We start from the raw sequence: 22,735 nt of genomic DNA, 5'->3' as shown, positions 1-22,735 counted from the left end.
TTTAAGACTTCCATAACTTCATCATTATTCTCTGATGAAAGAGATATTGATTAGAGCACATTAGGGCTGTTGATTCGGTAAAAACTGAACCGAAAAAATACCAGAAAAATGCCATTGTGGTAAATTTCTTGTTCGGGTTTACCAAATCCGCAAAAACTGGGAGGTTGGCAAAGCCGAATTTGCCATTCCTGAAAATCGGGCTTTTTCAGGAAAGTCTTTCCAGGGCTCCGGGGGGTGGGGGGCATTTTTGCAGTTAGAGGTCCCAAATTTTCAGGGTAGCTAGAAGAGACACTCCTTGCAATAACCCCCAAGTTTGGTAAAGATTGGGTCAGGGGTCCGGAGTTATGGTGTCTGGAAGGGGTCGCCCCCATCCTCCTCCATTTAAATGTATTGGCAAAGCGGCTGTGTTCATCCTCTTTAATGTGATCTTTACAATGTATCCCAATGGAGAAGCTGGGCTTTAAACGTTGGGAATGTTTACCTTGCACCTCCATAGAGATACAGTGATACGTTTCCCACCGGTTAAAGCCCGGCTGCTCCATTGCTAAGATACATTGCGAAGATCGCACTAAAGAATCTACCTACAGCCAATGCTTTTTAATGGAGGAGGATGGGGGAGACCCCTTTCAGACCCCATAACTCCGAACCCCCTGACCCAATCTTTACCAAACTTAAGGGTTCTTGCAAGGAGAGTCCCTTCTAGCTACCCAGAAAATTTGGGACCGCTACCTGCAAAAATGCCCCCCCCCAGGAGCCGCAAAAAGCCATGAAATTGGTTTAATGGGTTTAAATGGCCGAATTTTTCAGGAATCCTAAATTTAAAGCCGAATTCCTGCCTTTACTAGTATAGGGAATTTGGCATTTGGATTTTCCCCCTCCCCAAAATGGCCAATAAACCAGAACCTGAATTTTCCTGAATTCCCCCCCCCCCCACAATAGCCCTAGAGAACATACTGGTTAGGATAGTCGAATGTCGGTTCTAAGGAATATTATACATCCTGTTTGCAGGTTCTTTAATGTCTCACTTAGGGCCAGGATCAGGAAGAGGTCTTTTTCCAACCTGCTGTCTTGCAGTTTTCACTTTAGCAAATATTCAGGATTAGATGGCTTCCAATGTAATCCTCAGAACACTTTCCTGGGTGTAATTCCAACTGAATAGACTTGAGTAGAATTCCGAGTAGACTTTCCTGGGATTCCTTTCTCACCATACTTTTAACTTTCTCCTCTCTCTCTTGTCATCTCTTTAATGCTTGCTTTTGCAGTTTAGGAGATACGGCCGCAGTCTTAACAACGTAAGGACAAGAATATTTGAAATTGTCAATTATATAAACGTGGTAAGGTTACCTTTTGTTTATTCATTATTAATTATTATTAATAAATGTTATTGTTATTAAGTGTTATTTATTTATTGCATTTATTTGAAATATACAATTATATAAATATGGTAAGATTACTTTTGTTTATTATTATTGTTGTTGTGATTATTATTGTTCTTATTGTTATTAATTTATTGTATTTGGTAGGACTACCAAAACTAATGCTCAGGTGCTGGATTAGGCCTGTTAGTTGGCCATCTGTGCATTAAAAGGAGAGATATTCAAAAAGCATTTACCGGTAATGTTCATTGTTATTAAATGAATAAACTTAGATTAGCTTCCATTGCCAATAGTGTGTGTGTGTGTGTGTGTGTGTGTGTGTGTGTGTGTCTGAAGATTACCTGGGCCAGGATATTCTGATTCCTTTCATTTTTGGCCCTGGATCATCCCATGATCATCTTGAAGCTGGTGGCTAGGGTTGCAAAGTGCCAGGTGGTGGTGGGCAACCCCCTGCCAATCCACCTGGCTGCCTGTCGACCAGCTGAGGGTCGGCGGGCATCGCATGCACTTGCGCCTGCACGCCGCACCATGTCACTTCCAATTTACACCCGGAAGTGACACATTGCAAGGGGCCATTTACCACTCAAACTCCCATGTGGCACTGCCACGTGTAAACGCATCGCAAGGGGGCTTTTACCACTCAAACTGGGAGTTTGAGTGGTAAATGGCCCCTTGCGATGCGTTTACACCTGGAAGTGCAGCATCTCAACGAGCCTTTTTCCACTCAAACTCCCAGTTTGAGTGGTAAAGGCCCCATTGCAATGTTGCACTTCTGGGTGTTAACCAGAAGTGCTGTGATCAGGTCGGTGCGGCCGTGCGAGCGTGCAATTTTAGCTCACTTCTGCCCCCAAAACCTCCTGCTGGAGGAGACAGGGGCCCTAGCAACCCTACTGGTGGCCAATTTTGAGATTCCTAGTTTTATATTCTGATGTAATGCGGGGACAGACATGTGGATTGTTTTATTATTATAGATGTATGGTAACAGCGAGACAAGTCATTTGTCATAATAGTTGATTTGGATCAAGGTATGATGGGGGGGCAGGTGGAATCTTTATCTGGGGGCTCATAGTGGCTCTTGGCACGCCTGTGGAGGAGCATTCCATCACATGAGTTTCTGCCTGCATTCTGAAGTGGTGTGGCAAAGGTACAGACTGACCATCTTGGTGAGAACAGAGCCTACACAAACAGTAGAACAAAGCTGGATCTAGCTGTCTGTGGTATGCTTTGTGAACACCAATCAGATCTCGAACTTGTTCCAAAAAATTTTCTGCCTGGACTTCAGGGGGTATAGGTGGGAAAAATCACTCAGGCTAAGTTCCCAAGAGAGGTGAAGCCAGTCAGTTCAGCAATTCAGGCATGGTTGGCTGATACAATTTAAGTCAGGAATCTTACACAATTATTTCAAAACATGTGCAATTTCATCTGTATATAAGCCAAAAAAAGTTCCACAGAGTATTTTTCATGTTCTGTGCTCCCACAGGTTTACAAGGCCTTAAACATTTATGTAGCTTTGATTGGCTTAGAAATTTGGTCTGATGGGGACAAGATTGTTGTGGACGCTGCCTCTGGCATCACTTTAGACCGATTTGCAGAGTGGAGGACATCAGATCTGCTGAAGCGGAAGAAGAATGACAATGCCCAGTTACTCACGTATGTCTCATGGCAGTCACAGGGAGTGAGTGCAGCCAGCTGTGTGTCTAATGATGGAGCAAGAAGACTACTAGAAACCTAAGGTTGCCAACCTCCAGGTGGGGCCTGAGATCTCCTGGAATTGCAACTGATCTCCAGTCTACCGAGTTCAGGTTCCCTGGAGGAAGTGGCTGTTTTTTTTGGGGGGGGGGGGCTCATTGGCATAATATCCCAGTAGGGTTGCCAGGTCCCCCTTTGCCACCAGCAGGAGCTTCAGGGGGTGGGGGGCAATTTATGAGCGTGCAGCACGCAATAATGTCCCTTCTGGGGGTAAACCCAGAAGTGACGGGGATGCTCTAGCATATTTCTCCAAAAACTCTATGGTTTCAATAGAGTTTTTAGAGGGACATGCTAGAGTGTCCCCATTACTGTGTATGTGTGGATCGTTCCCCATTTAGCTCCCCTGCTTCCCCCACCAGCCAACAGCCAATTTACAGAATCTGGCAACCCTATATCCCACTGAGCATCCTCCCCTCCTCATACCCTCCCTCCTCAGGCTCCACGCCAAAATCTCCAGGAATTTCTCAACCTGGAGCTGGTAACTCTATGCCATATACTTTCAAGAACAGTTTTGGCCTGTGTTCTCAGGGTATTCTCAAGGGGAAGTGAGAGCACTGTTCAATTTCTAAAAGACTAACACTGTGTGGTAACATTCCCATCTTCCTTGAACGGAAGCCCTACTTCTTCATTTTAAATCTGAGACAAAGGTGTTTGCAGCGGCTTAGTAGTTAGGGAATGACACTCCATAATGCTCCACTGTACTTTGCCTTGTTGCTCAGTATTACTTACTTTTGGAAGCGGTCCCAGTAATGGGAAGGGATGGTCCTAAAGGGATGTACCGTAATTAAAAAGAGGGAGAGTGCGGGTACAGCATCACACCACTTTTTTGAAATTTGTTACCACTGAGACAATTCATCAGATTCAAGTGCCTGGCTTGGGGAGACGAGCTGTGCTCTTTGTACAATTGTTCTTTTCTCTATGCATGACTGAGCTGAGCTTGCATTATTCTAATTCATTAATAAATTAATAAATTAATTAGTTGTACTTTGCACCACTAGAACAGAACCCCTGCTTCACCCATAAGCATGAAATGAAAATAGGGAAAGATCTGTTTATTTACCATTCTTGAGCCTTTTTTGATTGTGGGCTGGTTCTAAATGATATTTGAGGCATTCTTAATCTGAATCTCTGCCCCCTCCCCTACTGGTGATTTTCATAATACTGGTATGCTCCCAAGATGTCTGAACGTGAATATGAAAAAGGCAAATTTAGTATTAGGAGTTAATACCAAAATGTGTCTACAGTGAATCCTGATAACTGTTCAGAGTCATATGCTAGGTTGACATATGTCAACACATGAAACAACCATATACTAAGCCAATACCTTTGGTCCATTTAACTGAGTATTCTCTATTCAGACTAGCCACAGCTCTCCGGGATTTCAGGCACATGAAGCTGCCTTAGACCATTGGTCAGTATTGACTAGCAGCAACTCTCCAGGGTCTCAGCTAGAGGTCTTTCAGGTCACCTACTTCCTGGACCTTTTAACTGGAGATGCTGAGGATTGAACCTTGGACCTTCTGCATGCAAAGTGGATGCTCTGTCACTGAGCTATGGCCCCTCCAAGGTCCTTCCCCAACAACTGCCATTGTTTAACTGGAGATACCAGGGTCCTGAAGCTGGGGACTTCCACAGGCAAAGCATTGGCTCTGCCACTGATCCACAGCTCTTGCTCTGTGGCTATTATTTTATGTCACTTAATTATGAGGGAAATAACAGCTGCAATTAATTATATATGTTCGTTCTTGTAGGTTATCCGGGCTGTGTAACCGTGGTCTTGGAATTTTCTTTCCTGACGTTTCGCCAGCAACTGTGGCAGGCATCTTCAGAGTAGTAACACTGAAGGACAGTGTCTCTCAGTGTCAAGGGTGTAGGAAGAGTAATATATAGTCAGAAAGGGGTTGGGTTTGAGCTGAGTATTGTCCTGCAATCTGACTATATATTACTCTTCCTACACCCTTGACACTGAGAGACACTGTCCTTCAGTGTTACTACTCTGAAGATGCCTGCCACAGTTGCTGGCGAAACGTCAGGAAAGAAAATTCCAAGACCACAGTTACACAGCCCGGATAACCTACAAGAACAAATGAACTCTGACCGTGAAAGCCTTCGACAATAATTATATATGTATTTTGTATTTCAAGCACCAGCAGAATAGCTATCATTCATAGAACTGAACAAGCAAGGGAGAGCTTTCACTCTAGCGAGAAGCTCCGCCTTACCTTTGGCAATTTTACAAGGCAGATTTAAGAAGCTTCCAATAACAGAATGGGTGTGCCCTTGTAAATTGGGGGGATTGGAGTGTATAGAGCATGTTTTGCTCAGGTGCTCCTTCTATGAGGAAGCTCGTTGTAAGCCAATCATCCCCCTGCTCAGGCAAATCGCAGTCAGCTCAGATTAAGGGAGAATTAAGAGTCTCCTCTGGGAAGGGAATGCTCAGATGGCAAAACAGGTAGCCAAATTTTGTGCAATAGCATATAAAGTTCGACCCCTAATTTTGGGCAATTGCAATTAGATAAATCATAATTTGGTCAATTTTAGTCTATTATACATTATTTGGAAAATTTAATTAGGAATGCTGAATTTTTTTTACCTTTTGTATAAATGACACGTGTTTTTATTGGCTTATGCTGTATTAATAAATCTGAATCTATGTATTTTGTCTGCATCTCCATTAGTAGAGTTGGAGGACCTCTGGCACTCATAGGTTTCACAAGTAATGCAATAATTAAGATGGCTGTAACATGTGCTCCAAATCTGATTTGCACCTCTTTTTCCTTCTAGGGGGATTGACTTCACTGGACCAACAGTAGGATTGGCCTTTGTGGGAACCATGTGCAGTCAGACTCACTCCGCAGGGATTGTTCAGGTTGGTTTTGATTTTGGAATTAGGAAGTTCAGGGGACAAGCCAACTCTTGCAGACTAATGCTCAAAGAAGGTGAATAGGAAGGCACACCTATATTACAAGCCTAAAGCGATTCGACTGCCATGGCTCCATCTTCCCATAGAATGACAGGAAATGTAGTTCGTGTGTGGGTGGGTAAGCATGCGCACCTCACTAGGCATGAGAGTGTAACATAATTCTCAATGGTCTATTCCTCACAAAATAAGTTCTTGAAGGGATGCCATTCCTGTCCAGATAAAGTTGACATCAAATTAATTTGTGGTGTGGGTATGCTCAAAGTGTCACTGAGAACTGGATCCCTTTGGCTTGTTTATTTTATCAAAGTATTAAAGAATTTATATCTTGCATTTCCTCATGGCTCATGAACTAGAAAATGCCAACATATAAAAATAGACATATATAAAAAGGGGGGATTGATAAATGCAGCACATTATTGAGTTTTGTAAATTCAATTTGAAGTTGTATATGGCACAGTCATTTTGTAATTGGCTGTGTAGCATTTCCCTTTATTCTGAATTCTGGCATTGCCTAGTTGTCTCTTGAATCTTGATCAGCAAAATGTGTGATACATCAAGACAAATGCAGCCTACCAGCCATGCACTGTGGTATATGTCAGACCCTTGACAAGCTCTCCTTTTGCCATCTCAGATTGGCAGCAAAAGTAGGAGGTTTATTTATTACACATGGCTTGGTGGGCTATATTTTGTTTAGCTCATGGTTGGTTGCTTGTTACATTTTTAAAATTTATATGCTGAACTGATTTATATCCAGCTTTCCCAATAAACTGTTTTAAAGCTGCTAGCAAATCAACCTGACCAAATTCCAGATTATCATAACCACCAAATACTCGGTCATCAAATTAAAACCTGACTGAAGAGAGAGAAGGCAGTAGATAATCATCTCAAAGGTAATCCTAAAACACAATGGTGGAGGGCTCAGAATCAAAATCTCACAAAGCACACAGAAAGGTTCTTTGCCAGACAGTCCAGCACCAATGATAAGGAGACCTCCTGCAAGAAGATGTTCCAAAGCTATGGGTCAACAGTAGAAAAGGCCTTTTCTTTGGTCACTGGCCAACTTACTTCTGTTGATGGGTGTCCCGAAGAAGGGTCTCTGATGCTGCTTTCAGGTGCATATGGGAAGGAATATTTAGCTAACTTTTCAGCCAAAAACTGGCTCCCCAAAGCAGCTTAGCAACACTTTACATCCAGTATAAAGTTCAGGTAAAAATGTCCCACAAATGCTTTCAGGAAGGGGATGCTCCATAATCTGTGGGTCCAGAAATGATGCGGCGGTGGGGGGCTTGATTCCTGCCTTGCCGTCCTCAAATAGCCTCAGCATTGGCACTTGGTAGCTGCAGGTCTTACTCGTAATGAAACTTCCTTGGAAAGAAATGCGATTGATCTTCAGCCAATGCATTTATTGGGTTGTTTATTACCTGTTCCCTTTCATTTTGCTTTGCCGGGACATTTTTGCCCGAGAGAAGCATGGAACCTTGTCAAATGCAAACAGCTAAACGTGGGCCAGAATATTATCTCTTGTGGGTGTGAGTCATTGATAAATAATGGCCCTTTTCTGTTTCCCAGGAGCCTAACAATAGCTTCACTGTTCTCCTTTCTTCAGGATCACAGCAGAAACCCAATTGCTATCGGTGCCACTATGGCCCATGAAATGGGTCATAACTTTGGCATGAATCATGACTCCGATCTCTGTACGTGCAATTCAGCCTCTTGTATCATGGCAGCAGAGCTCAGGTAATGTGATTGGCATTGTACACACCAAAGGAGTCTGCTAAAACCTGTTTGTTGCTAATGTGGGGCTGAATTAAGCAGGCACTGTATAGGGCTCCAGCCCAGATGGGGCCTTGTTATGGGGCAATTATCTGTCTAATGGGTAAAAGCGATCAATCTCTGCAGAAACATGAGCCTGAAACTTTTCTGTGTGTAAAGTGCTTCATAGAGCCGGCGTGGTGCAGTGATTAAGAGTGGCAGATTCTAATCTGGAGAACCGCGTTCGATTCCCCACTCCTCCACATGAAGCCTGCTGGGTGACCTTGGGCCAGACACAGTTTTCTCAGGACTCTCTCACTCCACATGGAGGCAGGCAATGGCAAACGATCTCTGAATGTCACCTGCCTTGAAAACCCTACAGGGTCACCATAAATCAGCTGTGACTTGACCACACTTGCCACCACTCTAAAGTGCTGCAAATAGCAGACTATTTATAGAGACCCCTGGTGTGGCTTTCAAGGCAAGTGATTAAGCAGAGGTGGTTTGCCACAGCCTTCCTCTGCAGATTCTTTCTTGGTGGTCTCCCTTCCAAGTACCGACCCAGCTTAGCTTCTGAGATCTGACGAGATCGGGCTATACTATATCAGGGCCAAAGTAAATGAGATACTTTGAGATGTGTGTTCTGTTGGTAGGTAGTAGCTACAGGGTTATTTGGATCAGAGCCACAGCATGGCAGGGAGGCAGGTTTAATACTCCCCCACACACATACACATGCTGCAATCCTGACTTCAAATACTCTCCCCCTGGACAACATGGAGGTAACTTATATGATTTCCCTAGTGGGTCAAATAACATCTTCTGGGAGGCATTTGAGGTTGATTTGGGGGACGGGATTAAGCCTTCCCTTCTCCTGGACTGTTGCTGCATCTGAATCTCTTCCTTTCCCCTGGTGCCAAGGGAAGACATTTGAGAGATCTGTGTGTAGATCTCCCAGCATCCTTACTCTTCTGCCCTTAGTAGTAAAGTAGCAGGCTTTGGCTACTGTAGGGAGTGGGTTATGGACTTTTGCCCACTGCACAGCTTCCAATAATTGGGGGTCCATCTTGGTTGGATCCTTATACTACAGGTTCCTCAGACGAATGATTCCTGATCATACCTGATGTTATAGGCCTCTATCATCTTTCCCTTCAATCAGATTTTCCCCCCAAAAGTAAAAGAGATCAAGTTGTTTCATAGAAAGATTTTGTGCACTGTACTGAGACTTGTTGATGGGATGGAATGAGGGGGAAAGAACTTGCCTCTGCGTGTTTCTATGTCTGGCTCAGCATCCCTGTGAGAACTGAAAGAGGAAGCAAAAATACTGGCGGTTAGAATAAGGTAGTGGTCCTCATATGGTCTTCAGCTGAGTTGGCCACAGGTTACAGAATCTGAGTGATGGCTACAGGTACAGCTAGAGCACAGTTACCTTCCATGCTTGGGTATGAATGCATTCCTTTGGAAAACAATTAGAAAAGTAGCCCCATTTGTTGCACTCTGTTGTTCCTACAATAGAAGCAGATGGGAAAAAACCAAAATGAATGAGAAAGAATTTGGTTTTGTGCTTGTTTCCCCATTGGTACACATTGAGAATGCAATTGGGAACACAAAGCTACACTGTGAATAGGGCTGTGCATTCGATAAAAACCAAACTGGAAAAATACCGGGAAAATGGCATTTCGGTAAATTTCTGGTTTGGGTTTACCGAGTCCGCAAAATCCAAATTTGCTGTTCCTGAAAAAGTTGGATTAAAATTTGGCTTTTTCAGGAATGGCTTTCTACGGCTCCTAGGGGTCTGAGGTGATGGGGTCTGGAAGGGGTCAGGGGTCTGGAGTTATGGGGTCTGAAAGGGATCACCCCCATCCTCCTCCATTGAAAAGCATTGGCAAAGTGGCTGTAGTTAGATTCTTGTATCCTCCAAGATATCCAATGTATCTGGATACATTGTATCTCTATGGAGGAGCAGGGTGAACTTTCCCACTGTTTGAAGCCTGGCTTCTCCATTGAGATACATAGCAAAGATCGCACTAAAGAATCTGACTACAGCCACTTTGCCAATGCTTTTCAATGGAGGAGTATGGGGTGACCCCTTCCAGACCCCATAACTCTGGACTCCCTGACCCAATCTTTACCAAACTTGGGGGTTTTTGCAAGGAGAGTCCCTTCTAGGTACCCTGAAAATGTGGGATCTTTATCTGCAAAAATGCCCCCCAGGAGCCACAGAAATCCCCATAGGTTTTATTGGACCCGGATTTTTCAGGAAACCCTGGAAAAAAGCAAAATTCTCATATTTACCGGAATGGGAAATTCGGCTTTTCGGCTTTTCCCCCAAAAAATCAGGACCAATAAACCCGAACTTGAATTTTAACGATTTTTTTTTTTTTTTGCACAGCCCTAACTGTGAAGACATTTTGCATTGGGTGACAGTTCACCCACTTCCACATCATCTAAACCGGTCCACAGTGAAACCAATAAACAGCAAAATATTTGTCCATTAGCTGGTCGTTGTCTAATCACCAAAGAAACCCTCAGGCACCAGAAACCTCTGTGACCTTTTATGTAAGACTCTTAGGCCATTTATGCATGGCTGTTTCCTCGCTGTCATCTCGCCGACTACTTTGGGGTTTTGCTTTGATTATGCTTGCATTTTTCGACCATCAGGGGTCGCCTCACTGTCACCGCACGTTTCCCCTCATGTCTTCTGGATGCTGGCTAAACACAAGTCCAGAAAATGAGCAGAAATGCTGGGGGAGAGGGAGGTATGCAAGCATAATCAAAGCAAAGTCCTGAAGTAGTCGGCGGGGTGACCCGGAGGAAATACCCATGCTGTACAGTCTTTGTGGAATATGTAACCTCTTGATAATCTTGTGTGCTCTGCTGCAAAGGCTTGCAGTGGCCATTGCTTCCTATTTTAGGAAAATGTTGAAGCCGGAAAGCCTGTTCCTTGAGAATGCTCCAGTGGTTACATAACATTCTCAAAACCCAGGGCATGAATGATTAAACCAAACTTGTGGTGTGTGCTTTTAAAGTCATTGGTATTTCACGTGGAAGAGCTTGCTAACAGAACATCTCCTTTCTGAGGAAACTGGAGCTATGGTTTCTGGCGCAAGTGGGTCTGACCTTTTGAGAAACTCACTTCTGTTAGCGAGTGGCATTTTGCAGGTGCTTTGTGGTTTTGGCTTCAGCTTCACTGTGTGACTGGGTAACCAAGGTTCATGTGGGTCGCTTTGAGTTCTGTTACAAATTTCATAGGATTGTGTTTGGATGGGCTTTTGTAGTTAATATTTCCCACTGTGATGTGACGCAACCATAATATAAATAGTTGCGTCACATCACAGTGGGAAATAGTCACATCACAGTGGGAAATAGTCAAAAAACTCTTTTGATTGCCCAAAATAAAGGAGAATATTTCCTCCATTCTGTCTGTTTTTAGTGCGCTGTGTGGGGACAGACAAAACACTGCAGTAAAGCAATTATTCATGCTTGAGAACTCATTGTCTTGCTTGCTGGACACAATCAGGGAGCTGATACTGTAGTTTAAGCTATTCAGATGAGTCCAAATGCATTTGCACGATTACATTGCTTTCTTTCATTATCACGGCACTTCTTCACCACCGCTACCATTCCTCCATTTGTCTGCCGTCTCCAATTAAAGAATGCTTAGTTCAAAGAAAAAAATCTGTTCAACATTTTTGCATTGAGACTTAACTGTGTAGTGTCTCTAGGTACCTTTGCTCTTTGCAAATGGACCAATAAGGGGGAAAGAGGGGATGAGCTGTGATTTACAATTAAAGTAGCCCACTATAATTTCCAGACCTTGGTTCCTAGTATGGATACGTGCTTCAGTCACTGATCAGGACAATTTAATTCTTGCACTGAGCAAAGCAACTGCAAGCTGCAGTGACCTGGCCATTATGCATGTGTAAAGCCACTTGGGAGTAACTTTGACAACAGCCATCGAGGTGATCCTATCAGGAACTTGCTTAGCTTGTAATTAGAAGAATTCAGACAACACAAATTTGTCTGGTCATGCAGAGGAGTGAAAACATGAAAGAACTGAAAGCTACTGAAAATTAAGCATACAGAGCTTTGTCTAAAATTTGGAAATAAGAAATGAATCTGGAAGATTCCTGATGTATCACTTCCACTTTGAGAACAAAACATCTTCCTCCACGCCACCCTGATGCTGCATGTATAGGGAAGGCAGTGTCCAGGTGATTGGCTCTCCCTTCACACCAGCCAAGGCAAACCATGCCCTTCCCCCCACCTCTAAGAAAAGAAGAGTTGGTTTTTATATGCCGACTTTCTCTACCACTTAAGGGAGACTCAAACTGGCTTACAATCACCTTCCCTTCCCCTCCCCACAGACATCCTGTGAGGTAGGTGGGGCGGAGAGAATGTGACTTGCTCAAGGTCACCCAGCTGGCTTCATGTGTAGGAGCGGGGAAATAAATCCAGTTCACCAGATTAGCCTCCGCCGCTCATGTGGAGGAGTGGGGAATCAAACCCGGTTCTCCAGATCAGACTCCACCGCTCCAAACCACCGCTCTTAACCATTACACTACGCTGGCTCAGAGGTTAAATTAAAGAAACCAGTGTACTGCCATCTTGGATTTGGCTTCTCATGTTGTATATGGCTTTCTAGGGGATGAACATAGGTTCCCAAGTTCTCCAGATCACACTGTTAAGCCTGAGCAACAATTCAAAGGCCTTTTATGCATGGCTCTTTCCTTGGAAGTCACCCCCCCATTGCTTTGGGGCTTTGTTTTTTGTGTGCATTTTCTGACTGTCAGAGGTTGCCTCGCTGTCCCCATGCATTTCTATGTGTTTTGCCTGTGTTTTCTGGATGCTGTTTAGCAAAATGTGCGAGGAGAGTGAGGCGACCTCTAATGGTCAGGAAATGCACACATAATCAAAACAAATCCCTGAAGCAATTGCGGGGTGCGGGGGAGAGGTGACTACGAGGGAAACATAAAAGGCCAAAGGGATCTGCCGAATGCCACCGGCTATCTGGTTAAGGGAGCAAACCTAAGCAGGTTACTCAGGTCTATTCATTAGTCCTTATCCCAGGAAAGTGTTTTTAGTATTGCAGTGTCAGTGAGTTTTCAAAAGTTCCAAACAAAATCGCATCAGAAGCCTCAGCACTATGGATTCTTATTAATTTGGGCTGGCCCCTGAATATTTGGGCTATACCTAGATAAACCAGTCATTTGGCATCTTGGATTTTGCCTCTCGTGCAATATATAGCTTTCATAATAAAATTCAGAATGGTAGCACAAGAGATGAGGAGTTTTGGAGCTGCTTATGTGGGACATATGGAAAGGTGGTACGTTTGTATCACACAGACACAGGAAGGAATTAGTGGAAATTGGCATGTCTCAGAAATAAACCTTGCAGGACTTCAATCTATTCTAAACATTTATCGGCAATGTTTTTGAAATACGGTTAGGGTGATGAATGAATGGTGTTGATTCACCGATCATATTCTTTTGAATTTCTGCTTCCCATGCTGTTTTGCTGCCTTGAGTAGTTGGCGAGACCATTTATATACTTGTTCATCTTGGCAGCCATGACATTCCCTGGGAATTCAGCTCCTGCAGCCTCCAGGATTATCAGAAATACATGATGGACCGGACACCAAGGTGTATAATGAACATGCCATTACTTAAAGATATCATCACACCACCAGTCTGTGGAAATGACTTTGTGGAGGAAGGAGAGGAATGTGACTGCGGCTATCCACAGGTGTGTCATAAACATTTACTAGGAAAGGAACATTAAGAGGTGAAATTCTTCTAGAAACTTCTGACTCTTGAAGTGGGAAGTCACTGTTGAGCTTTGGCTGTTGTGTAGCATATATGTATGCTTTTGAGCTAAAGTAGAGCTGAATTTGCAACCCCATGTGGTGTAGTGGTTAGGAGCGGTGGACTCTAATCTGGAGAACTGGGTTTGATCGCCCACCTTTCCACATAGGGTTGCCAGGTTACTTGGATTGGCGGACAATTGCCCGCCAATCCACCGGCCGGCTCAAACTGGGGATCACATACACGACTGTGTGCATCGCGTTTACTTTCCTTCCAGGTTTAAGTGGTGCATCGCAATGGGATGCTTTAGCACTCAAAACCCCCAAAGCAAGGGCAACATGCATTTCACAATAAGACTTTTTTTGGGGGGGGGGGGACTTCTCATTGCTTATGTAAGTGCCATCAAGTTGCAAGCAACTTATGGTGACCACAGCAAGGGGCTTTCAGGGCAGATGAGAAGGAGAAGTGGTGTTCCATTTCCTTCCTCTGCAGAGTCTTCCTTGGTGGTCTCCCAGGACCAACCCTGCTTAGCTTTCAAGATCTGATGAGATCACACTCTACCATACCACTCTACATTCTTCTCATTGAAGAAGAAAAAGAGTTGGTTTTATACCTTGCTGCTCCCTACCTCAAGGAGCCTCAGAGCGGCTTACAATCACATTCCCTTCCTCTCCCCACAAGAGGCACCTTGTGAGGTAGGTGGGGCTGAGAGAGTTCGGAGAGAACTGTGACTAGCCCAAGGTCACCCAGCAGGCTTCATGTGGAGTAGTGGGGAAACCAACCTGGTTCACCAGATTAGAGTCTGCTGCTTTTAACCACTACACTGTGCTGGTTTGAGAGAGAGAGGAAAAAAACGTTTCTTCTGAAAGCTTCAGTGTAAAATGTTTTTGTACCGGGAAAAGGCGTTTCATACTGAACAACTTTTTTTTGGTTCACCATAAGTAAAAGTGGTCAAGGTAATAACAGAAACGGAGGGGAAAATGAGAAAAAGAAATACAGCCTTTGCGTAAATCATTAGCTAGTGGGCTCTGAAGCTGCAGAACTTAACCAGACAAGCTCAAGGTTTGCACAGCTTTCCCCCTAGGAGCTCTGGAGCACCCCAGGGCTGGCCCACCATTATTTCATGGCTTGATATAGATAAAATAATTTACTGAAACTAATTAGGGTACCGTACTGTGAGAGAGTATGTTAATGTAGTTCTGGCCAAATAGACACTCTTTGGCATTCCTTGTTTAGCTGCGACTTGCTCAACAAGGCTAGAGACAGATGGATAAAGCCTTTTATCCAGGAATCTGTCTCTAAACTGGATAATCTGAGAGTTCTTTTAGCAGGGGTGGATTTTAATACTACATTGGCAGTTGCCAAATTTCTTTCCCAGTCAATCAAGATTAAAAAATACTAATTTCCTTATGGGCTATTTAGATAGTTCCTTTTTCCCTTTTTCTTTAGTTTGATCTCATTGTGACATTGTTCAAGGTCGAATTGGCCATATGAACAGTATCATTAAAGTGAGTAAGACTGAAACTAATAGCAAATTTTGTACTGGCAAAAAAAAAAATTTTTTTTTCCAGTGCAGACAGATTAAAAAACCCTTTCAAAAGTAATGCATTCAGAAATGGTGCTTCTAACTGGCAACCAAATTACAATTCAAGAATGGGTGAGTATGCACATCCTTGATTACAGATGGTATCAGTGCTAATTGTTTATAAAGAGTTCTAAATCATCCAACAAAATTGTGTACATGCGTGCTCTCATTCTAGTACAGGGTACTGTTATCAGTTTGCACGGCGTAATCAATTTGAATCTCAATGAGAAAGGTGGACTAAAATAAATAAATAAACAAACTTGCAAATAATTAGGGTTAGTAAACCATATAAGATGATGTGAGCTACAGCAACACACTTATCCATATAAGCTAATCTCCAAAAGGAACTCTAACTGGAACAGGCCAGGCAAAAAAAAACCTGTACTGTGCTGATAATGTTACTATTTTTGCTTTTAAGGAGTGTTCAAATAGCTGCTGTGATGCTGCTACTTGTAAATTGAAGCCCGAAGCTAAGTGTGGATTTGGGGACTGTTGTGAAAATTGCCAGGTAAGTCTTGGCTTTACATCCTGGCTTGTTTGGGCTTTCTCATAGGAAGAGCACTGGAAATCATAGAGGTCATACATCCTCCTGAGCATACTCAGGAATGCCCGCACCTTAAGGATAATACCTGCAAGCCTTCTCCTATGGCCTTCTAGCCCCCCCCCCCCCTCTAGTTCCTTCCAATCACTGGGGAAAGGAGGGTGTTCTGGCAAGAGGGCTGGTTGGGAATGAGCCCATTATGAGCTGGCCCTGATTTTCAGAAGGAGTTTTTCTCAACTCATAATGAGCCCGGAAATTCCACTCCTGTGCTAAAACTTGCAGCCAACCCAGGCTAGAATCTATCTCCATCCTGTTGTTTAGAAAATTAAGACAGATGAGGATTGAGAACCTTTACATATCTCTGAGACCTACTGTAACCATAAGTATTGTGGAACGTGTTTATTAGTCTTTTCTTGTGATTCAACGAAAACTGTTATGTTGTAATGTACAGTTGTGATGTAGGAGCCCCGTGGTGCAGAGTGTTAAGCTGCAATACTGCGGTCAAAAGCTCTGCTCACGACCTGAGTTTGATCCCGACGGAAGTTGGTTTCAGGTAGCCAGCTCAAGCCTGACTCAGCCTTCCATCCTTCCAAGGTCGGTAAAATGAGTACTCAGCTTGCTGGGGGTAAAGGGAAGATGACTGGGGAAGGCACTGGCAAACCACCCCGTAAAAACAAAGTCTGCCTAGGAAACGTCAAGATGTGACGTCACCCCATGGGTCAGGAATGACCCGGTGCTTGCACAGGGGACCTTTACCTTTTACAGTTGTGATGTACTTGTACTGACACCATGCAGACCTACCCATAACAGAGATTGCAGTGGACTCCACCAACCCTGAACTGGGGAAACCACACTTGCACATTTTGGACAGGACCTTTCTGTCTGTGGTCCAAAATTGACCAGGCCCTGGCATACACCTGTGGCATCATTGCAGCACAGAAGGGCCTTATGTTCATGAAGAAAAAGAGGCTGTTTGGTCCTTGCTTTGGTTTTCATCATCAGGAATAGGAATTTCAGCCCCCAAACCCCTGTAAATGATACATAGATGAGGAGATGAGTCTAGGGTTGCCAGCACAGCCTCAACAAATATATGGAAATTTTGAAGATGGTGTCTGGGGAGGATGAAGTTTAAAAAGGATGTGATATCACTTCCATGTAATGTTCTAGAAATTTCCCAGTCTCTATGGTAAACCTCTATGGTAAACCTTGCATCCCAGTCTTAGCCCAGGCTATTTCTGGAGCTGGTAAAGGAGTGGTGCTAGGGGTTTGATGGCTGGATATGTTTACTAACCTCAAGGTGGGTCCTGGAGTTCTCCTGAATTACAACTGATCTTCAGACTATAGAGATCAATTCCTATGGAGAAAATGGCAATTTCAGAGGATTAACTTTATGGCATTACCTCCACACTGAGCTCCCTCCCCTGTCCAAAGACCACCCTCCCCAGGCGCTCCCCCACCCCCAAATCTCCAGGAATTTCCCAAGCCAGAGGACTGGGATGCACATCTTTCTTTACCTAGTAATCTACTTGGTTTAACAGCAGAAGCCTTGAATGTTAATTTCTGTTATACTTCTAGAGATAAATGTAACAAGTAATGAGAGTATGGAGGCCCTTTCTCTTTGTCCAACAGATCAGAAGAGCGGGAGCTGTATGCCGGGCAGTTCAGCATGACTGTGATCTGCCAGAATTGTGCACAGGCCTTTCTCATGAGTGTCCAGAGGATCGCTTCCGTGTGAATGGACACCCGTGTAAAAACAACAAAGGTTACTGCTACATGGGGAAATGCCCTATCTTGCAGAACCAATGCACCGATCTCTGGGGAAAAGGTGAGGGATTTCTAAAGTTGCAGAACTCTACTGCTTTGTATTTTTTGAAAGCAGCTTAGAAATCTCATGAAGATCTGCCTCCCCAGCCTTGATTTCTGGGTCCCTACCCTCAGCGGTGAGTGAATAGCGACTAGGCGGTAGCATCTTCTCTTTGGATTACCCTCTCCCTTGGGGCTTGGCTGGCACTTGCCATACTGTTTTTTAGGTGCCAGGCCGAAACATTTCTTTTTACCCAAGGCTTTATATCTTTTTGGCTGATTTATGGTCTGCTACTGATCTGAGGAGGAGCCCCGTGGCGCAGAGTGTTAAGCTGCAGTACTGCAGTCAAAAGCTCTGCTCACGACCTGAGTTCGATCCCGACGTAAGTCGGTTTCAGGTAGCCAGCTCAAGGTTGACTCAGCCTTCCATCCTTCCGAGGTTGGTCAAAGGAGTACCCAGGTTGCTGGGGGTAAAGGGAAGATGGCTGGGGAAGGCACTGGCAAGCCACCCTGCAAACAAAGTCTGCCTTGGAAACGTTGGGATGTGACGTCACCCCATGGGTCAGGAATGACCTGGTGCTTGCACAGGGGACCTTTACCTTTTTTTACTGATCTGAGGTCTTTTTAATGCGTATTTTTAGGGTTCTCAATGGTTGTTTTATGCTGTATTAGTGCCCCTAGCTCAGTGGTCGGCAAACCGTGGCCCCCGAGCCGCATGCGGCTCTTTGGCCCCTTGAGTGCGGCTCTGCACGCGCGGACGTGACAGGAGAGGCGGCGGCTGTCGTCGCCTCCGCCGTGCGAATGAACTGAGCCTCTCCTCCTGCCGGCGGCGGCCCTTTCCCATCTCCGGGGGCTGGACGGGGCGGGGGGCGGCCAAGGGAGGTGTGAAGCGGCCTGACAGGGGAGAGGGAAAGACCCACCCTCCTTCCTTGGTGTGGTACTTCCCTTACAATAAAAAAAATATATACACTGTCAGTTTGCATTCTCCCCCCACCCACCTCCGCCCCCAACAAACCAATCTGTTTAAAGCTTCGCCCCTTGGGCCAGTTCTTCGCCCCTCCCTCCCTCCGAGGTCTGCGCCCCGGGGGGGCGCCCTGGTCCCGCCTCCCTCATGGCAGCCCCCCCTCCACGACCCGAGAGAGGGGGCGGGGGCAGGGGGCTCTGCCGAGGGAGGCGGTGGGACCCCCACCCCACTCCTCTGGTGGCCTCTGATCCAGGCTGATACCCCCCCGGGCCCCTGCATGGAGCGCGGAGGCGGCGCTGGTGGTCCCCCCCGACCCCTTCAGCCGGATCTTCTCCGGGCCCCACTTCTGCCCGGGCGGGAAATACGAAGGGCGGCCAAGCAGCACCTCTCCCCTCAGGCCGGCCCCGGGGCGGGGGAGCTGCTGCTGCAGATGCAGACACCAATGGCGGGGCTGAGGGCCGCCTGGGCCGCGTCGGGTGGTAAGCAGCGGCGGCAGCCCCGAGAAGGAGGCAGGGAGGGAGGGAAGAGGGAAAAGAAGCGGGACTCTCCCCACCTCTCCCGCCCCTCTCTCCTTCTTCTTCTTCTTCTTCTTCTTCTTCTTCTTCTTCTTCTTCTTCTTCTTCTTCTTCTCCCCCTCCTCCTCCTCCTCCTCCTCAGGGCCGCTGAGCCCCCCCCCCAGTCCCTACGAGGGCGGGAGAGTTGGGAGGCTGCAAGTCCCTCGGGGCAGGGCGTGGACAGGGTGTCTACCTCCATTTTTATCTTTTGTGCAGCCCTAGTACTTCATTGCTATTAAGTACTTTAAGTCTGCAAAACTATGCACATTTACCTGTGAGTAAGCACCACTGAACTCATTGAGGCTTACTTCAAAGTAAACATAGGATTCTGTGGACATTCTCCAAGTGATTTCAGTGGCAGACTTAAGCATATGCTGGTAACCTTCGTCCTAGGGATTTTTAAATCGTTAGTTTTGGTGGGATTGTGCCTCTTATTATGCCCCTTTTATGCTGTATAAATATATATTTTGCTCGACTATCTGTGTAATCCTATGCAGATTTATTCCTTTCTAATTATTTCATTATATCAGTGGGCTTAAACAGCTGTAACTGCATCTGAGTTTTATATTCTATTTTAATCATGATGTTAGAAATGTTCAGTTTTTTTTAGATTTAGAAATGTGTTACTTAGAAGCTAGAATAGTTTTGTTAAGCTTTAACAAAGCAGGATTCTCTGGCCTGGTTCTTCTCACAGACATGGTGAACCTGGGTCTGGCCTTCACCACTTTCATATTCAAAATGGAAGACCCTTCCTAATTCATAAAGAGACAACAGCTAGAAAGAGCCAGTGTGGTGTAGCGATTAGAGGGTAGGGCTAGGATTTGGGCGACCCGGGTTCAAATCCCAGCCATGGAATTTAAACTTTAAGTTTTAAGAAATTTGGCTCTCAAAAGAAATCTCAATCATTGTACTTTTGATAGTTGGCTCTGTTGACTAATGAGTTTGCCGACCACTTCCCTAGCTGTTTTTTAATGACTTCTTGTTTTTTTTTTCTTTTGTATTGACAATATATGATGGTTCATGTCATTGTTCATACTTGTGAGCTGCTTTAAACAGGGCTGTGGAGCATATGAATTCCCCAAATAAACAAACAAATACATTTTCCTGAAACTCTATAGTCAAGGAAATTCCTGTATCTCCAAACAGGACATATAGGTTTGGATCCACCAGTCACAGTGTTACCCTGGATGATAATTAGTATCAGTTTTATTTACTAGATCCAGATCCAGATCAAGTTTGTTGTATAAGGCCATAGGCCGTTGCAATCTAAAACAGTATAACAAGTTAAAATATACAAAACCAGAATCATTAGAAGAATATGGAAATTAAGAAATTAAAATACGCCCATTCCGCTCTATCCAGCTTTACCACCTTTCGTGATTTCCTTCGCCCTGATTTTCTTGGCCACCAGGCCAAACAGTGCCATTTTCCGGGAAATATAAGGGGCCATATCGGATAACAAATAGACTAATCTGTCAGCATCGGATGATAATGGTGACGCTGAAAGAATATTTGCCAGAAACTGTTTCTGGGGTTTTATTTACTATGTTCGGTGATTATATGCAAGCTGCTTTGGATGCCTATTGGAGATCACAGTGGCAAACATACTTCAATAAAAACATAAATACTGATTGTACAGTTAAAATTATGTTCCCTGATTACTGAATATTTTTCCTCCTAGGGGCCACAGTAGCTTCAGATTCTTGTTATAATATAAACCAGAATGGGGTGTATTATGGACACTGCAGGAAAGCAAACGGCACATATATACCATGTACACAAAAGTAAGCAATAGGAGAGCTTTTTGTTTGTTTTGTTTTAACTGCTAGCAACTGCGGGGTTCTTGATAAAGGTTTATTTGGTGAAAAGTAATTCCAAGCTAATGGGATGTGAGGGTGATCTGGTTGCAACATCTGTCACCCCATTGATCGCCAGGGTTGATTTGGCTGATCTGGCTGGCTAGGCGAGTGTCCCCTACCTCCCTTACCACACCATGTGCGTCCCTCCCGAAGCTGCGCACTCGGTGGAAGAGGATGACCATCCCAGATTCCAAGCTAATGAAAGTGTTGACCTTCTTTTGCTAGTCTGCTCTTATTTTAAATTGCTGATGACTTGTTTATTTCTTATCCAGAGATATAAAGTGTGGCAAGTTATTCTGCACCGGTGGTTCCCGAATGCCTTCAACTGGAAGCCTAGTAGCATTTGATTCATGTAAAGGCAGTTTCCCAAACAAAGACGAAGAAGATCATGGAATGGTTGCCTTTGGGACAAAATGTGGAGAAAGCATGGTTAGTAAAGGACTCCCTCTGAAAGGCTTAGTTCAGATGTGCAGCTAGTGAGACCGTGTCTGACCGGAATGCCATCTTTATAATGTGTGGGAGTGTGTATGTTATGTACCATCAACTTGCTTCTGATTTATGGTGACCCTATGAATGAATGACCTCAAAAGTGGCCTACCATTAACAGCCTTGCTTTGGTCTTGCAAATTGAGGGCTGTGGCTTCATAAAAAACATAGATTTCGAAGGGACCTCCAAGTTCATCTAGTCCAACCCCCTGCACAATTCAGGAAATTCACAACTACCTCCCCTCACGCCCTCAGTGACCTCTGTTCTATACCAAGAGGAAGGCAAAAAACCTCCAGGATCCCTGGCCAATCTGGCCTTGAGGAAAAATCCTTCCTGACCCCAAAGTGGTGATCAGCATTACCCTGGATGTGTAAGAAAAGGCCATGAGAGCCAAACACTGACTCATCCCTTCATAGTCTCCCTCTCATGATCTGCCTAAGTTCACAGAATCAGCATTGCTATCAGATGGCCATCTAGCCTCTGCTTAAAAACCTCCAAATAAGGAGAGCCCCCCACCTCCTGAGGAAGCCTGTTCCACTGCGGAACAGCTTTAACTGTCAGGAAGTTCTTCCTAAAAACTCTTTTGATTTAATTTCAACCCATTGGTTTTGGTCCAACCTTCTGGGTCTTCCTTATTGAGGCAACCAATCTCATTTTGGATCTTCATCTTTTTCTACTGCTTTCAATTTTTACCATTATTGTATTTTCTTTTTCAGTGAGACTTGACTTCTCATGATGTAACCAAAGTACAAGAGGCTCAGTTTAGTCATTTCAGCTTCTAGGGAGAATTCTGGCTTGATATGATTGAGAACTCACTTGTTTTTCTGGTGGTCCATGGTATCCATAAAACTCTCCTCCAACACATTTCAAATGAATCAGTTTTCTTCCTCTCTACTTTCTTCACTGGCCAGTTTTGGAGCTCTGTTGTTCTGGTTTTTATTTCTATATTTTGGAGCACCACACTGTTAGTATAGCTTTCATTTCTTTCAAGTCTTTTGCCTTGTCTGTATTATGAAAGTGTATATGTGCATTGCTAATATATTACCCAAAAAATGATTATGATGTATTAATTCATACAGCTTGTGGTGGAACAGGTCTGCTCAGACTCGCAGACTCCACTTCTGCCCTCTCCCAGGGATTCTCAACCTCTCTGGGATTGCCTCTATTTCTTTTTGGGTAACCACTGCCACCACCTGACCATTGTAGGACTTGCCCACTGGGGCGGGGGTCAGGATCCCTCCCAGCATCCCTTTCAAACCCTGAGGCCTTGCTTCAGAGTATCCCACTTACCCCACTTCTGGGCACCATGAGGAGGAGATATTGCCTGGGGTTGCCACTGGA

At 44.6% G+C, this 22,735-nt stretch overlaps 1 protein-coding gene across 1 annotated transcript in view; it reads left to right on the top strand.

The window, feature by feature from the left end:
* Positions 1 to 22,735, top strand: part of LOC130487413 (zinc metalloproteinase-disintegrin-like MTP9) — a 52,929-nt gene that overhangs the window by 17,605 nt on the left and 12,589 nt on the right. Inside the window, exons 7-15 of the mRNA XM_056860904.1 lie at positions 1,263 to 1,334; positions 2,857 to 3,026; positions 5,910 to 5,994; positions 7,655 to 7,785; positions 13,365 to 13,542; positions 15,605 to 15,694; positions 17,357 to 17,552; positions 20,730 to 20,832; positions 21,180 to 21,336. Coding sequence (XP_056716882.1) covers positions 1,263 to 1,334; positions 2,857 to 3,026; positions 5,910 to 5,994; positions 7,655 to 7,785; positions 13,365 to 13,542; positions 15,605 to 15,694; positions 17,357 to 17,552; positions 20,730 to 20,832; positions 21,180 to 21,336 — 1,182 coding nt within the window. The remainder of the gene's footprint in view (positions 1 to 1,262; positions 1,335 to 2,856; positions 3,027 to 5,909; positions 5,995 to 7,654; positions 7,786 to 13,364; positions 13,543 to 15,604; positions 15,695 to 17,356; positions 17,553 to 20,729; positions 20,833 to 21,179; positions 21,337 to 22,735) is intronic.

This window comes from Euleptes europaea, chromosome 14, assembly GCF_029931775.1.
Source record: "Euleptes europaea isolate rEulEur1 chromosome 14, rEulEur1.hap1, whole genome shotgun sequence".
Classification (NCBI taxonomy): Eukaryota; Metazoa; Chordata; class Lepidosauria; order Squamata; family Sphaerodactylidae; genus Euleptes; species Euleptes europaea.
The sequence above is the reverse complement of the archived record's forward strand: the minus strand, read 5'-3'. Positions and strand labels throughout refer to the sequence as shown.